The following is an 18055-nucleotide window of genomic DNA, read 5'->3' as shown; positions in this document are numbered from 1 at the left end:
ATAATCTCTGCTGGGCCCTTTTGACCAGTGCTGCAATGTGAGTGCCCCAGGTCAAGTCCTCTTTTATGATAACACCCAGAAACTTAACACTGGCTACTTGCTCCACTCGGTCTCCATTGATAAGCAAAGGCTGGATGTCTGATCTATTCCTTTTATAGTCCACTATAAAAGGACTTATTGGTCCTATTGGTGTTAAGGACCAAGTTATTGAATCAACACCACGAAAGCAACCGGTCTACCTCATCATGATAGGTAGACTCATCCCTTCCCAGAGATGAGTCCCACTACTGTTGTATCATCTGCAAATTTAGTAATAGTATTACTAACATGAGTGGGAATGCAGTCATGCACATTAAGAGTATAGAGTTAGGAACTCAACATGTAACCCTGTGGTGTTAAGAATAAGGGCTGAAGAGATATGATTACTTAATCTGACCCTCTGAGACCAGCCAGACAGGAAATCCATAACCAAAAGCAGATTGAATAAGAAGTCCAAAATCCATAAGTTTAGACACTAGTCTATGTGGAAGTATTGTGTTAAACGCAAAGCTACAAAAAGCATCCTCACAGAGCCCCCCTGCTGTTCCAAATGAGTCAGAGCAGTGCGAAGAGTGATGGCTATAGCATCCTCTGTAGATCTATTTCTTCTGTATGCAAACTCGTGTTTATCAAATGTATGTGGAAGACCATAAATGATGTGCCAGCAGACCAATTTCTCAAAGCACTTCATGATGATGATGATTAATAATTATTATTATTATTATTATTATTATTATTATTATTATTATTATTATTATTATTATTATTATTATTATTATTATTATTTTATTTCTATACCGCCCTTCTCCCGAAGGACTCAGGGCGGTGTACAGCCTATTTAAAAACAGAATAAACATCAATTTAAAATAATTTAAAAATATTAAATAAATTTGGCTTGATTTAAAACCCCAAAAATTTAAAACATCCAATTTAAAATTATGTTGCTAACCCAGCCTGGCGGAACAACAGGGTCTTGAGTGCGCAGCGAAATACCCGGAGGTCAGAAATCTTACGAATTTCCGGGGGCAGTTCATTCCACAGGGCTGGGGCTCCCACAGAGAAGGCCCTCCCCCTGAGTGTCACCAGCCGACATGACTTGGCCGATGGCACCCTGAGGAGACCCTCTCTGTGGGAGCGGACTGGCCGGTGGGAGGCTATTGGTGGCAGAAGACGGTCTCGAAGGTACCCGGGTCCTGTGCCATGGAGCGCTTTAAAGGTGGTGACCAACACCTTGAATCGCACCCGGAAGACCACTGGGAGCCAGTGCAGCTCGCGCAGGAGGGGTGTCACGTGGGCGCAACAGGTTGCACCCATAACCACCCGCGCGGCCGCATTCTGGACCAGTTGGAGCCTCCGAGTGGTCTTGATGATAGGAGTGAGTGCCACTGGTCTGTAATCGTTGAGGTTATTGATAGGGAACTTCTTTGGCAGCGGAACAATGGTGGAAGCCTTCAAACAAGATGGAATAGTGGACTGGGATAAAGATCCTGGTAAGAGGACAAGAGGACGATGCTGTTAGTAAATAGAAAATGGACTTGGGAATTCTTGTACCACCTATAGAAGGAGCAACTGTGCAGATTCCAGAGTGCTCCACACAGCTACTGTTGGGATTGCAGGTGGTAGCTGGGTGGCAAGAAGCATCTTTACATAATTACTTCTGATGTGACAGCTGCATTCTTTCTTGGGTTTGGTGATAGTTATCCATGCCCTGATTGCTTTCTATCTTAATTATTGTAATACATGTAGGAATGTCCTTGACAAATACCTGGAAGTTGCAAAACACAATTGCTAGGCTACTATCCAAGTAAACTTCAGGGATCATATGATAGCTGAACTAAAGGATCCTCACTGGGGCCATTGCCTAGGGCAGAATTTAAAGTATTGACATGGACCATTAAACTGTTGAACATCCAGGGGATACATCTCTTTTAACAAACTTGTTTTGTTGTTAAGACTTGCAGGAGGGACTTCTTGAAGATGCTCCACTCTTCTTTCTAGCAGAGAAGATAGTCTTTTCTGAGCTGCACCTGTTGCCTGATTGCCCCCAGATCCAATTCAAGATGTTTGTTATTACCTATAAAGCCTATGTTATGGCATAGGTCACGGTTACCCGAGGAGCCATCTTGGGCCACGGTGCCAGGTAACAGAGTTGAGAGCAAGGGAGGTACAATATGGCTTCCGCATCCCACATGCTTAGCCAGTTCCTACAGTGGCATTGGCATCTGTACACAATCAGGTACATTGTAGCCCTCGGAGGGATCTGTCTCTCAAGAAAGTGCTAATTACACTTGGATTGGGAGGTTTTCTAGATCTGATATGGGGATCCAGAGGGAGCCTTCACCTGAAATGAGATTGCATCTTCCTATTTAATGAGGACAAGTGGCTGTGGATGATCTTGTTGTGAAGGTTTAGTACACTAGGAGATGGTGTGAGGAATTGAGGGGTGGGTGGGCCAACATGAGTGGGATTGATGCCTTCAAAAGTGAGATGATTGGATATATATAGATAGCTGTGTGGATTTTAGTTGGTGGCCTCCTGTATGTGGAGTTGTACTACTATAGTGGGAAGACTAAACTTATCCCAGTTACGACAAGTCATGGGATATTACGGTAAGAGGATTCCAAGTGAAGGGGGAAACCTGGATGAGGATCTCCACTTCCATTTTAGCTGTCCCACTTCTGTGTTCAAGTGACCAGCCAGTGATTTTGATCTCAAGTTGCTTATTGTAAATGTGATGTCCATTTACAATAGGATCTTGCTTATCTCCAAGTGTTAAGAGTGTTAACACTTGGAGATGTTAATGAGCAGAGATGCCATACCTATAATCAAGGCTTCTACTTTAGAGGTGACAGAATGTGAATACTGGTGTATTAAGGTTAGTCATAGATATACCAGCTACACTGTCTCTGACAGGATCTTTATCCAAAATTTTAGATCTATTTTTGGAGCGAGAATTGGGGCATGCTGCCAAGAATCTTTTGATTGGGGTAGGATAGAAATCTCATAAAAAGAATTAATTAGCCACAAAAGGCATGAAAAGTGAAAGGGTTAATTATGCTTAAATCTTCTAGCTAAGAGTGAAACTAAAAAAAAAACATTTCAAATAGTAATATCCAAGGAGGATCTACTTGATTGCCACAATGAAATATAATAAATGTTAATTCAGTTTGCACTCAAGTCCTCGTGATCACATGGGCACAGCCATATGGAATATTATTTTTTAAGGAAGATTTTGACTTCCCACCTTGAAAAGGCAACAACTGAGTAATTTCTACTAATGATCATGTATAGAACCCAGTTTCAAACAAACTTATTCTAGATCAATGCTGATCAAAGATTATTAAATGAGTTAGAATAGCTGAAATAGCTTCTGCATCTAACACTCAAAAGCATCAGCAAGCATGTGATAAAGATAATCCAACCCAAAAGCTGCCACACACTCTTTCTCTTATAAACAGGGATCAGGCTGAAACATAGCCAAGCACAAAGTAAACAGGCTTTGTAATCTTTTTTTTTTTTTTTAAAAAATAGAATTTAAAGCATTTTCAGTGCATCAGAACAGGTGGATTATTTGTTTTTGTTTTTTTGTTTTGTTTTTTTAAAATTTGATTTATATGCCGCCCTTCTCCGGAGACTCAGGGCGGCTTACAATGCATTAAGCAATAGCCTTCATACTTTTGTATATTTTATACAAAGTCAGCTTATTGCCCCCACAAACTGGGTCCTCATTTCACCTACCTTAGAAAGGATGGAAGGCTGAGTCAACCTTGAGCCTTGGAGAGATTCGAACCAGCAGAAATTGCAGGCAGCTGTGTTAATAACAGGGTGCACTAAACCACTGTACTATCAAGGCTAGATGTCGATACAGGTAGTCCTCGACTTACAATAGTTCATTTAATGACCGTTCAAAGTTACAACGGCATTGAAAAAAGTGACTTATGACCATTTTTCACTTGCAACCTTTGTAGCATCCCCGTGATCATGTGATCAAAATTCAGACACTTGGCAACTGACTCATACTTAGGACCGTTGCTGTGCCCCAAGGTCCTGTGATCGCCTTTTGCAACCTTCTGTCAAGCAAAATCAATGGGGAAGCCAGATTCACTTAACAACCGTGTTGCTAACTTATCAACTGCAGTGATTCACTTAACAACTGTTGCAAGGAAGGTCGTAAAGTAGGGCAAAACTCACTGAACTAATGTCTCACTTAACAATAGAAATGTTGGGTTCAGTTGTGACCATAAGTCGAGGACTACCTGTATTTGTTGTACAGTATTGTACAGAGTTATCTACAAGATACAGCATCAAGGACTGTAACAGCCACTGTGTAGGACAGACAGGCTGAAGACTGGCAGAGTGCATCCATGAACACAAACCAGCAGTCAGAAGACACAGCGAAAACCGCCTTAGCCAATCTCACAACACATGGGCAGACTTGACCACATGGGAGTATGGGAACAATATGAGAAATTGTTAGCGTCGTAGACCAAGCCAAACTCCGCCCCTCTTCCAAAAGAAACCATTAGGGAATTCTGGAAGCTTGACATTCAGAAATAGTCAGCCATCAATAGACAAATAGAGATAAAGCATATTTACCTGCCATTCAAAAGAGACAATAGAAAAGCTAAGAAGGAAACCAAAAGATCAAATACATCCTTTCCAGCAGCCAGATAAGCCAGGATTGACACCAGACAAAGAATCAAGCTGAAAACAATACCCTAATCAATAAACTACCAAGCTGAAAACCACACCCCAAAACTGGCAGGGCAATTACTGTATATAAACCAAAATCCGCTCTCACTGGCACTGATGTTGTTATCTATTTGGGTAATGAAACATCTGCAAGCAAACATCCAGGCTCAGAGAGCACCAAGGATTCCCAATTCAGTCCTAAACTGCAGATATCCTCTTCTATTGATACTTACAATATGTATTTTTTTAAATTATTCAAGTCTCTTCAACTTTCTCAGAAATTTTTTTTAAAAAAGCCTTATAGGCTCTCCTAAGCAGAATGGTTGGTGCCAATGCATATGGCAAACGTGTTAGTTATCGTCTGCACAGATTGCTTGATATTTATTTACACAGTGCTAAAGATAAACATTGGCTGTATTTATCCTATCCTTCCTCCGGGGAAACACAACAGAGCATTTTACAACCACAACCAAGACACACGGAAAGGTAAGTTGTACCTGAAAAATAGACGCACCCTGGCCCAGCAATTACTTTAGGTATATAGAGATGTAAATTCCAGATATTTTTATCCCTTGGGCCCAACGCATTAGCAGCTTTCCTAGGTAGGTTTTTATTTATTTTTTTGCCTATAATACCTATATATTTATTTAACATTGAAACATTGTCCCTTTGAATAAAAAATGATTTAAAAGACAAGGCTGAAACATCCATCAGTGGAAAAGAGAAGAAGGGTGACTTTCACAACGCTACTGTATATAGATTGCTCTGAAAGCAAGAGAATGGGATTACAGATAAAACAGAATGTGAACAATACTGACATCCTACATACCTGCTTGTCACTGGATAACTGTACAGTATGAAATGTTTTCTCCTCTTCAGTGCTTCCTTCATGAGATTCTATTGAAGTGTGCTTCTGATTAGCCCTCACCCCACCTAGTCAAACTTTATGTATGTTAAGCATGCTTAGTCAATGGATAAGGACCCCTCCCCCCCATACATGCATACATCGAAAAAACCTCCTCTTTAGGCCCAGATGCTGCATAAACATACAAGCTCCATTATGGCTATTGAAAATAGAAGAAATTATAGATACGGTAGGTAGTCCTGGTATAGCTACCACAGTTGGGACTGGCAACTCGGTTGTTTTAAGTGAAGCAGTCGGTAAGTGAAACCGCAGTTGTGCTTATGATTCAGCTTTCCTTTGCTTTACAGTTGCTGTGAAGGTAATAAATGGACGCATTGGACGCAAAATTATTTTTCATCACCGTCGTAACTGCAAACGATTGTTAAATGAGGCAGTTGCTAAAGGAGGGTTGCCTGTAAATCTTTTAATTGTAGATGTACCCATGTCCACATACGGTATCTGTTTTACATATTATACTGTGCCATTGTTTAATCATGGTTTGATGATTAAACCCTAATTGCCTGGGTCTGTACACTAAGCCAAAACCTAACATTATAATGAACATACGTGAACCGGACTGTTAATACAAGCATAAACTCTGAAAATTAGAAGAGTTTGGCATTTTGAAATGCTTGCTTTATTTTAAAACCCAATACACCTAAAACCCACTGAGGATTTACACAAAATTGAAAAGCGAATGAACAAAGAATGAATTAAACTTTTTTTCCCCATCTTTGCTTGCTTGCTTACTGCATCTACAATATCATTCTTGTAGTACTGTGTTTTGAACAATGCCTTACACTTATATTCAAATTAGGGAGAATGAACAAAAACAAGATGCAACAGATAAATAGCAACTTGTCACAAGTTTGACATGTCTTCAAGAAGTAATAGTATAGATTTCTATACCAGAATTTCCCTAGCAAATACATTCTGTACAGTTGCTAATGAAAGTATGATTGACTTACAATATATTGTACATGGAATATTGGAAGTTGGGTATTTTATTTTGAATTCAATATTAAAATAGTATGGCTAATCAATGAACATATACACTCAAAGCATTTCAAACTGAGTATATGAATACAACTTTTTGTACTGTACTATGTATTGAATATGAGAATATATTTCCTAGGCCAAACAGTTTAGAAGCATCAGAGTTCACGAATGCGCAAACATTTTGTTCCTGCATGCTTGTTGCACAATTTCAAGAATGGCTCAGCATTAAGATGCCTCAAAATATGGGCATATCTGTTTAGACCAGATTGGCATCAAGAAAGAAGGATCCATACAAGGATTTCTGATCACTATCCTGAGGTGGAAACAGATTGGCTCTAAGAACCTATTCAACAATCAAAACGATCAACCGCAGCAATAGATCTAGTTTCACACATTCCTAACTAGGATGGGAACAGTGAGATGTGATCCACCTATTCAATCCAGCAAACACATTTATTTAGCATGGAATATCCTTCATACAATCAGGATTCTGTGGGAAAGTTAGTACTGCAAAGAAATGTATTAAAAGCTGCTACTCCAAAGAAATCACTCATTTTTAAAAACAAGAAATATTGAATCATATCCAATTCTGTATCTAAGTTCACTGATAAATTCATTTGCTCTTTCAATACTAATGCTGCTGTCTTTAGACATGTTCTACTAAAGTATACTTCATTAATCACAGGACATTTCGGATAAGAGTAACCAGATCCTATATAAGTTGGAATCTAGTGACTAAAATTCTAAAAGTATTTTGCTTTAGCTGATTTCTTTGTCTCTTATCTCTTTGTTCTGCATGCTGATTTTACTACATCTCTTTATCAAACGCAGATTCCGAAATGCCCTTTTCAAGACAAGCTAAATGTACATTTTTGTTACTGGGGTTCATGTAAGTGGGTGTGTTCATTTTCCCACCCATATTTTCCATTTAGCGGTAGAAGTGATCCTATTTCAGAATTCTAGAGTTCTGAGCATTGCAGAATCAAGAAATACAAGTAAAAAAGGCATATATGATTTCCATTTAAAAACAAAATTCTCTGCATAGCATCTGATAAATTAGACCATGTGGGCTATTTAATCTGGAGCCCATTCTGATGAGTGGCTTTTCTGAGTTCAACATCAGTAGACTATACAAGAAGCTTTAAGGCATTTATTTATGTATTTCACTAATCTTGTAGAATTACAGATTCCATGAGTATAAAATTATCACATGGCTAAAAATGGGGAAGTAATCTTTTATTTATTACAGTGAAGTTTTTGCTCATTAGTCAATAGTTCAATGGTTTGCATCTACAGTCTTGCAAGGTGGCTTCAAAGAAAGTTGCACCAAGGCATTATTAAATTAAAAGACAGTGGTCCACTGCAATATTTCCATAATCTATTTTAACATACCGATTCAAAGCAGAGAAATTCAGGCATTTCCAACATCACATTTAATAATGGCACATGGAACCAATATGTGATCGGGAAACTAATGAGGCAAATTAAGTTACAGGTATGAATTTTACATCAAATGGATTAATATTATACGGCACTAAGGAATTTTAAACACCCCGCATCGTCATGAATTTTTAATCGTGATGCGCTTTAATTCGATGTAGCAAGGCCATTAATTCCCTTAAGCACAACAACAACAAAATAAAAAACTCCCCACCCACCCCCGCCAATTCTCACCAACTTTCGGGACTTTAGAAGTGATTGTTTTGAAGGAAAATATTCTTGAGTGTCAATAATAAAGCCGCGGAGGGGGGTTGAAAAACATTTTTTTAAAAAAAAACATGGAATGAAGCCTGAAACCCCACGTCTCCTTGGGGAACTAGCTGGAAGTGATAATTAGGCAGTCTGAAGAATAAATGTGGGGAGAGACAGAAGTGATCGCATCGGCCATTGCTTTCTCTTCGGATTGAGAGCCAGATTTCAGGAGCTATTTTCAAGGGCTCCCCGAGCCGCCGGGGATCCCCAAGAGCCAGGCAAACCACCGGCAAGCCCGGCTTGAATTCCATTCGCATTCCCGCAGTTCCCTCGCAAGGAACTTCTTTTTTCCCTCCCTCCGTCCCGCTCTCCTCCCTCGGGCTCGACAGACCTCCCTTTTTCCCCGAGACCCTATAGAGCGTTTGACAGAATGGAGACAGTTGTCATTGGCTAACGCGACGTTCCATGGAGAAAACGGCCGCTTCCGATTGGCTAAAGCGCAACGCCGTTTTCTCGTGCCTAGGGTTTTTTTTTTTGTGTATTTTTTTTTAATGTCCACATTATCCCTCCCTTAGTCTTGTGTGCGTCTCACCCACTCGCTTATTCTCCTTCTCCCTCCCTCTGGACTCGGGCAGCGTGCGCGCCCCGCCCAACCTGTACCCCGTGCTCTATATATAGATAAAGCGGCATAGCAAAGCGGGCAGAGCCAGAGGTTGGTTGGGATCGAAGTGAGAGCCGGGAAGGGGAACTGATCGGACCGACAAACAAATTGATCGGGTAGGTGGCGGCTGGATTTTTTATTTTTATTTTTTTTTAATTTCCACCCCACCTCCACGATTTGTCATTTTCTGCTCTTTCTGCTGTTTTTTCCCCTTCCTTTTTTTAATTTAATTTAATTTTATTTTTTGCAAAATCCGAAGATTGCCAGCGGTCCGAGCCGGGCTTCTTCCTCCCCTCGATTTGTCCAGCCAAAGAGCGCCGCATCGCCTCTTGTCTTGTCATCCTGCGGGCGGGAGCGGGTTTTTTTTTTTTTTTTTTTTTTTTGGTGCGTGTGTGTGTTTTGTGGCTCCGGCGCCGAGCGGCTCTTCTTGCCTGCTCGCGTCTCTCTTTTGCACCATGAAAGCGGTGAGTCCCGTCCGACACCCCAGCAGGAAAGCCCTGACTAGCGGCTGCTGTTGCGGCGGCGACGGAGGCGGCGGCGGCGACGATGATCTGGCTCTGCGTTGCCTGGCCGAGCACGGCTGCTACAAGGGGAACCCCTCGCTGGGCGAGGAGGAGCCCGCCGCTCTGTGTCTTCAGTGCGACATGAATGACTGTTACAGCCGCCTTCGGAAGCTGGTGCCCACCATTCCGCCCAACAAGCGGGTCAGCAAAGTGGAGATCCTGCAGCATGTGATCGACTACATCCTGGATCTGCAGCTGGCCTTGGAGACCCACCCGGCTTTGCTCCGGCCGTCGCCGCCGCCGCCCCCTCCGTTGCACCCGGCAAGTTACCCTGGAGGGCCTCCCCGGACCCCGCTCACAGCGCTCAACACCGACCCGGTAAGAGCCGCCGCCACCGCAGGGAAGGGAAGGGAAGGGAAGGGGAGAGAGGCGGCTTCGGAGAACAGAGGTTGGGACGGTGGCTCTTTTCTTCCTCCCGCGCACCGGGGCAAAAGGCAAACCCCAACCTGCCGCGATCTTAGCCTCAGATCCTAAGGTCGATTCCCACGCGCGATCCACAAGCCCGTGAAAGAGGAGTGTTCCTAATAGCTGGCTTCCCTGCCCCGTCACGCCTCTCTTTCCTTTGCGTCGCCTTACCTTTTTAGATCAACCTTTTGGAATTTCAGTACGCCTCGCCTGTCTCTCCCGGGAGCCCGAGGAGGTCACTATTTCCCACGCTTTGAACCTGGATCTCCCGGTCCAGCTTCCAAATCTGAATGATCGCACGGCGTCAAGATTTGCCAGTGCCGTCTCTGTTTGGTTGAAATACCTACCGACTTTAGCCCAAATGCCGGTCCTTATAATCTCCGAGGACGGAAAGTCTTCGGAGAGAAAATACGGGGTTAATTAGGCTGTGAATTGTAAGCCGGTATATTGATATTGCCTTTAAATTGCAGAGCAGATTGGATGGATATATCCAATCCAATATATATATATATATATATACCTGCCAGCTCTTAATAACAAATAAGATACAACTGCACATGTTTATTGAATTGCATGCATTGCAGGCCCTTGTCATTCAGGAACTATAGGCAACATTCAATGATATAGCTTTTGGGCGTGTGTAGAGCACAATTTATATGTAGGGAATCAGATATGCAAGTTGTCTATAGAGGCAACTTTCTGCTTGATTCTAATGGGTGTCACTTCTTTTAGAGTTGTCCTGATCTAACTAGTCACACAAATACTCTTTTCCTTCACTTAAGTTATAAATACAGTACATATCAACACTTGCCTTCTTGATTGGATATAGCACTGGAAGCAAATGGAGATACTGAACTCATCCCACCAGCATGTGCTAGTTGTGGTATTTGTGATTTGCGGGGTTGGAGTCAAAAGTGCTTAGAAGTAGGACTGTTGGGAAGAATAGGAGCATGCTCTAAATAAACAATCGTTTAGTAAAGGACCGAAGAGGAGATAGTTTTGGAACACCGCCTTCATAATCGATTAGTCCCAGACATCAAAAATATGCTTCCAGAAAAAAGAAGTCATGTGCCAGAGATTAAGATTCCAGTCTCACAAACCTGTGAGTTATGCGAAGAGGGGTTCTTTTTGCTTGGTTGCATTGCGCTGGGGGGAAAAACATCACCCCTCAGCCGCAGTTGGCCATCCCTGTAGGGGTCTATCAAGCAAAAGGTTGTCATCCTTGGCAGCTTTTAGTCTGACGCTAACTGCTGGCCTGGGTGGGGATCTACAGCCCTTTGAGACTGACAAATTCTTGCAGCCCCCTCTGCCTCTGTTTGAAATTGTCTTCGCAACCAGCCTGCCGGGGAAAGAGAGCTGTTTATCATTAAACTTGGTATTTGCATTTGCTGTAATGTTCAACTGTTGTTTTGTTCTTGTGCAGGCGGGTGCTGTTAATAAGCAAGGAGATAGTATTTTGTGCCGCTGAACTGCACTTCCAAGGTGAGTATGTCTTTTAAGATTGGCACAGTGGAGGGGCTGAGAGCATTTATCACTCCTAGTATTGACTTTGTAGTTTCATCTAAGGCAGCAACCTTAGACACACTCACCTGTAACTTAAGGCTCCCTGAAATCTGTGGGACGTGCCCGTGTGCAAATAGAAGGAGGATTAGGTTTCAGTGCTTCTCACTTAGCCGGTAAGGCACACACACCAGTCCTCGATATGTTTATAAGAACCTAAAAGCAGCAGCGCAATAAAATACTTGCTTCAAACTAGGGCATGAGATTGCAGTCCACCAGCTAGTTCAACTTGGGTACTTAGGTTTTAACAACATAATCCTTCAGTTGAGTTAAAAGTTATTATAGTTTTGTGGCTCAGAGCAGGAGGCAAGCTTCTTCCCTTATATTTTCTTTTTTAATTCTACACACATATTTTAGGATAGGTAGGGTGAGTCTGCATTTCTTCTAAATATTATACATTTGTGCTAAAGGGTTGTGTATTAAACAGTGTGTGTTAATTAGTGTAGACTTTTGGTATGTTCTAAGCCTATACGATGGACAAAACATAAGAAAAAAAACTGCTTTCTGCATGCTTAGAAAAAAGAAAGCTGCCTTTGGTCTTAACTGCAAGATCTTTTGACTGATGCAAAGGACGAGCAGAGCAAGCTGCCCTTTTCGAACAGTCTTTAGGAATTCCCTCCTTTTCTTTTCTGTAAAAGCCATGAATAATACATTATGGAAATGCTGTTGAATGAGGGGTCCCTGATGTTCTCCGAGCGTGGCGATTTTCTTGCATTACCCAAACTAGGTAACAAAACATCTGCAAGAAAACCACCAAGTTCAGAGAGAAGCAAAGACCTCTCATTTCAACCCTGAGCTACAAATATTCTCCTTTATTGGTTGCTGTTGAATGTCTCTTGTGTATTTTGCTTTGGCACTTAGGCTGTCGACTGCCCTTCCCCCCCCCCCCCACTTTACTTGGATGCAAATCCTATTTAACTCCATACAACTTAATTTCCCAAGTAAACACGCATCAGGGGTTTCTATCGCCCATGTGCTTCTTCATCTGTGCAAACAGAAATGGAGGAGTGACTTGCAGGGCACTTTTCCCTAACTCCTTCCCTCTCTTCTACTCCCCGGCAAGCTTCTTCTCGCTGGGACTTGCAGCTATTCCTCTGCTTGGCCTAGCCTGGGAGCTGCCCTTGTTGTTTGACCTGGTTTGTTTTGGGTTGTTGATCAAGCATGTCTTCTGTTTTGTTGGTGGCGCCAGTCAGTCTGGAGCAGAATGGTTCACACCCCCTCCTCTATTCATTCCTCTTCCACAGGTGTGCAGCAAGCAGATCCTGAGCCACAGAAGCAGAAAGACACATTAGAGGAGGGAGGGGGAAAAACAGAGATGAAAAACAAAACAGAAAAAAAAAATCAGCCACTAGGCTAAAGAAAAAAGAAACCTCAACTACTCCAGAATTCTTTCCATACTTCCTTTAGAGTGAGAGAAAGAGGAAAAAAAAAATCACAACTTTGTACGTTCATAGCATTTTTCACATGACTCTTAAACTTTTTTTTTTTTTTTTTAGATCAGATGTGAATTGTGTACATGTCTAGGAGGGAGGGGATTTAAATCTTCAGTATTGTGTGGTTTTCTGTTGGATTGAAGATCAAGGGCAAAAACTGGAGTTTAGAAATGTAACTTTAATGCGTCGAGCAGTTAAAATCTGAAGCTTTACTAATCTACCAGAGGCATTGTAGATAACTTTTGTTTCGGCATCTATTGTTTAAAATAGATGGTTTTATTGTTTCCTTGGGGATTTTCTTCTCCCTGCAGGAATGTTACATATTGTATAGATTAAAATGAGTGACATTTCATACTATGTATATAGAGAGAGCTTCTATAAGTGTAAGTGAGAAAAGTTTATGCTTTAATAGACCGACTGTAATTATGAAATATTTTTAATTAAATATTTTTTGTAAATATTATCAAGATGTGTATGTTTTTTTTAAAATATGTGAGAACGTTTCTTTAGGAAAACAATATTTCTGGCTCAAGTGCAGAACTGCTGACAAAGACAATATATTGGATGTTGCCCCCCCACCGCCCCCCCCCCCACTCCGTCCCTCTAGACTCTGAAGCTATAGGCGTAGGTAGCTTGGTCCTGCATGAATGCATGAGCTGTCTAACCACAAATAAAATGTGTTCTGAATCCATACAGATGTGCTTTTCTTCAATCCAATTAAGAGGTGTTTGTATCATACAGTTTTGAAACTTACATTTTGTCTGGCACTAAGATTTATATGACAGTGTACGAGGAGAGGTTATCAAGATGTAAGAATCGGTTCTTACCCAAGACAGCTTGGGTTTTTTCAGTCTGGGTACGGTGCTGAGGTATTATCAGCATTTATGTAGTCTTTTGTTGTCACAAACATTTTTGTAATACCAAGTGGGGTGATGTTACCCCATCATTTTAAGCCTTGTGGCATTTTACTTGGAGAGAGGGTTTTGAAAAGTTTTCTGCTTCTGACCAAAGGGCACATACTGTCAACAAATGTAAAGTTGCTGTTTCTTTCATCCAAAGACTAGAAACGTGGAGAGTAGGATGGGATAATAGGGAAAATTTTCAGTCTTAATTACTGGTATAAATCAATTTCAAAGAACTTATGTAGACCAAAAAAACCACAACCAGATGACTGTATTGAGATTATTTTTTTAATATATAGCAGCATTAATTTTATTGCAGCTCTGTTAACATCTGAAATTCCTGTTTAGTGTCTGTTATGTGTAACTTCTACATATAAACATTAAACTAGATTGATTGTGGCTTATGCTGTGATTTGCTTCTTTCTTTCTTTGCCATTTCCATGACTGTATATCTGTTTCCCTTTGCTTATCCTTGATTGGTATTTTTATGGCAAAAACTGGATTTGCTAATATCAGAATTGGGGAAGACTGATAAATCTACTTTCTGCCCAGGTTCTGAGAAAGTTACATATATCATATAATCAACAGTCTCAACATACCAACATGGAGGGATTTTCACAGAGTGGGTAAATTAAGTAGAATTTAATTGGATCCTTTGTCAAGAGTTATCCAACTGTGTATGAAAGCATGGCCTGCTTGATTTTCTAAAAAAAAGTGAGAGGATTTGTTGCAGATGACAAGAAGTGTCAAAGTAAGTTGGCCTAGGGATCCTCTTTTTATTAAAATAAATATTTATGAGGTAATGGATACTTGGAAGTAAATCAGATATTGATAAGTGTGGTAAAGTGTCAGCAGGATCAATGTTTTATTCAAAATGCTTGATATTAAGATTAATCAAAACACAAGCTTGTTTTGTTGGGAAGGAACATCAAACACTACATTTAGATTAAAATTAAATGTAAAACTGTTTTTAAAAGGGGGGTTTATTGGTGTAAAGTATTGTTAAGCCCCTAAACTGAAGAAATGTAGTTTAGCTTGAAATTTAACAATTCAAACCAGCACCACTTTTATAAAAACCACCTTTCTTAGAACAGAACAAAATTCTTGTTTGTTCATTTACATTCATTTTTACTTTTAACTGCCAAAGAAAAATATTTCACACAGATAAATACATTTTTGGCTTGAGATAGCTCCTATCTTGAGTTGCGTAAAAGTTAAAACACAGCACTTAATGAGTTCTTACTTGAGGTGATTTTTCCACAACACAAAATTCAGGCATTAATTTAACTTGGTTTATACGTAAGAGGTAAAAGGAAAATTCAATCTAGTGTGTAGAATAACGTCAGGTCGGATTTAATTTCTTTTTTTAATTCATTGTGGTGGCTCTCTGCACATGGTTTTTAATGCACACCAGTTCCAATTCGTTTGTTCCTGTTAAGTCTAGAAAACCATGGGTTATAGATTGTATAAGTGCAGCATAATTAAATGAAACATGGGTTTTAAGAATGACCATGGGTTTATTTCAGTTGCTTCTTTTCCATTGATTCACTGATTAAGTGCAACTTAAAAAAAAAAATAAGCCAAATTGCATGTGTCTCTTTTGAATGACCTTGTTTCATCGAAACCTCAAACCTTTTTCCACTCTCATTAACTTCAATTAGAAGGACTCCTTCTGAAGGGCTACTGTCTATGACCTAGTACTGTCATGGATTAAAATCTACCTCCTGTGAGCCTGACTGCTCAGTTCAATGCTTACCATCCCCTGCATAGTGACACTGAAGCAAGTTGCATCTCTGTGAAGGGAGAGCCTTGGGTTATACTTACAATTCGGCACGCAAAACTGGAGTTCAAGTTGTACAGAGAAGGAGCGAAATGAGCGCAGGCATCTGAAATGTGGCAGAAAAGCCAGTTTTGAATGATGGTCTCAAGTAAGGTTGACAATGCAGTTGATAAGAATAGATGTTACCAACACTTTGCAGGAATAACCTACACCCATTTAAGAAATGAGCCAAAATTATGTTTATAAAGTTCATTTCCCACTTTTAAAAGGCGTTTTGAAACCAGTTATATAAACTACTGAACAACTGCGGACTATGATGACAATAACAAGTCATAATAATACAATTATAGGATAATAAAATTAGATTATTGCATGAGATTTAAGGGAAACCTACCTTAAGTGTAGTTCATACTTATCGTAACATAGACAGTTTATTGTGATTTGGAGAATTTGATATTAAAGCTGACACGCAATTACATTTTAAAAAACTAACACATGTCCATCAAAAAATTGATTCGAGTGGAAGGAGGCAAACGTTTCTGAATGACATTTATATCCATAGCATCTTGTGGATGAGGAAACACGGCACTTTAGGACCACTGTTTTTCTCAGTGGAGTACAGAGCTATTATGCAATAATAAACCCCTTATGCAATAGTTCTTGCACTAATACCAGTTCTATCTAATCACTCTACAGGGAATTTGGGCATTGGTTTGCACTATTTTACATATACAACAAGGCATATAAATAAATGCAGGACATTCTGCTTTTGCCCTCCCAGTTGTTAACAATTGCAACTAAAGTAGGGAATCTTAATCCCTTGTGGTTTCATGGAATCACTACCGAGAATCAATAGATATTGAGTTTACTACAATTTTTAATCAGATACTTTTAGATACTTTTATCTGAGACACTATTCATGCTGATCTCTTCAACTGTTGATTGACTTGTGTGCTGCCAAGACATATATTGATATGTCTTGGTTTGGAATGAGTTGGCAAAAACGTCACTGAATTTTATAGGAAGAAATCGCACGGAGATGTAAGTATTCATACTCGGAAATAATTCCATTTACAATGGGATTTACTCTTCAAGGAATGTGTGCAAAGGATTGCAGCCATGGCTTGGTAATTAGCTGGTGGATTGCAAAGGAATGTTGACTCAGAATTTCATTATTACACTCTTTTCCTTCCCTTTTTTTTAGTATAATGTAGGAGACTGTTCAAATCTCAATGATGCTTTTGTTCACTGTTTCTTGTCGCATGAGTAAGGAAACTATGTTAGAATTATGGGGTTCTGCAATCCATCTTTAGTTAAACAGATGTAGGCATGCTCAATTTAAATTGCAGGAAATGCTGATTAAATGTAGTTGTCAGAAATTATTTTGGCACAGATTTACAGTGCAGGTAAACACATTTCACTGCAGTAGTTAAAAAAATGCTAGGATACAATCCCCAATTACATCCAGGAACATAGAACACCATCCATTCATACAAAATTAAGTGTTCTTCTGAAGATAAAGTACTGTAGAAATATAAAAGGTATGCATTTTATATTAAATAGCATTTATTATATGAATAGGAAAGAAATCAGCATAAGCCCAAACACTAATGTGAGATGCAATGCTCTTCCGGCCTGTAATGTATATCCAAATGATAAAGCTTATATCTACTTTCTGATACTTTAGGAACAAAACTCCTATACTTCTTAAACATACATTTAAAGGCACACATATGTAAGTGTGCTCTAAGTTGTCATTTGTTCAGTTCACACACACACATCCAAAGGCAAAATGCTTTCTTGTCATAAGCTCTTTTCCTAACATGGAAAATGCATTCTCGTCTCAATATAAAAATTTATCAACATAAAATATATATGTAAATATGCTGACTCTGTAAACGGCTTAGGGCTGTAAAGCACTGTCAAGCCGTATATAAGTCTAAGTGCTATTGCGATTTCACCATATTGCAGCACAGATTTCATTAATGAATTTTTTGTATCTTGATTGATCGTTAGCCAATAAAAAGATAAGACTTTCTTCAACTTCACGTGAAAATGTTTCTAAATCAGTGAGTGAAAACAGTAGCAATGTGTTTTGTGTGAGTGTGTTGATATGTGTGTGTAGGGGAATGTTATTTGCCACTTAGCTGGATCTGCTATAAAATCACATTTACGGTGAATTAGGATTCCATCCAGATTGGATTCTTTATTCTCAGTTTATGATTTCTCAATTTAAGAAGGTGTGTGTTTTTTTTTTGTTTTGTTTTTTTGCCTTATTCTGTTGCAGGGAAGTAGAAATCTTGTTCCCCAATTCTTCATCCTTCAATTACACTTCATGCGGACTGACATTCTATGTTTTATTTTTGAAAGAAGTGTTAAATGTATAAAAGTATAAATGTCAGAATTCACGTCATTCTTGTATAAA

At 39.9% G+C, this 18055-nt stretch overlaps 1 protein-coding gene across 2 annotated transcripts; it reads left to right on the top strand.

The window, feature by feature from the left end:
- The first annotated feature begins 9037 nt into the window (after nucleotides 1-9037).
- ID4 (inhibitor of DNA binding 4) lies at nucleotides 9038-13285 on the top strand. Of its 2 annotated transcripts, XM_070942480.1 has the most exons (4): nucleotides 9038-9103; nucleotides 9247-9868; nucleotides 11379-11437; nucleotides 12760-13285. In XM_070942480.1, exons 2-3 carry the CDS (start codon nucleotides 9443-9445, stop codon nucleotides 11421-11423), a joined length of 471 nt encoding a protein of 156 aa, XP_070798581.1. In that variant the 5' UTR covers nucleotides 9038-9103; nucleotides 9247-9442; the 3' UTR covers nucleotides 11424-11437; nucleotides 12760-13285. The 2 variants fall into 2 exon arrangements, with proteins under 2 accessions (XP_070798581.1, XP_070798580.1); XM_070942479.1 differs by lacking the exon at nucleotides 9038-9103 and having other exon boundaries at nucleotides 9112-9868.
- Nucleotides 13286-18055: the final 4770 nt, after the last annotated feature.

The sequence above is a fragment of the Pituophis catenifer genome, unplaced genomic scaffold (genome assembly GCF_029215685.1).
Source record: "Pituophis catenifer annectens isolate HBS135680 unplaced genomic scaffold, rPitCat1.0.hap2 SCAF_3, whole genome shotgun sequence".
Classification (NCBI taxonomy): domain Eukaryota; kingdom Metazoa; phylum Chordata; class Lepidosauria; order Squamata; family Colubridae; genus Pituophis; species Pituophis catenifer.
Note: the sequence above shows the minus strand (reverse complement) of the source record. Positions and strands in the feature narration are given on the sequence as shown.

Excerpts from the sequence above, each read along its gene's own strand:
- ID4 (XM_070942480.1), top strand. The coding sequence starts at position 9,443 with ATGAAAGCGGTGAGTCCCGTCCGACACCCCAGCAGGAAAGCCCTGACT. Across the intron at positions 9,869-11,378 it reads CAGCGCTCAACACCGACCCG|GCGGGTGCTGTTAATAAGCA; the intron begins GTAAGAGCCGCC and ends GTTCTTGTGCAG.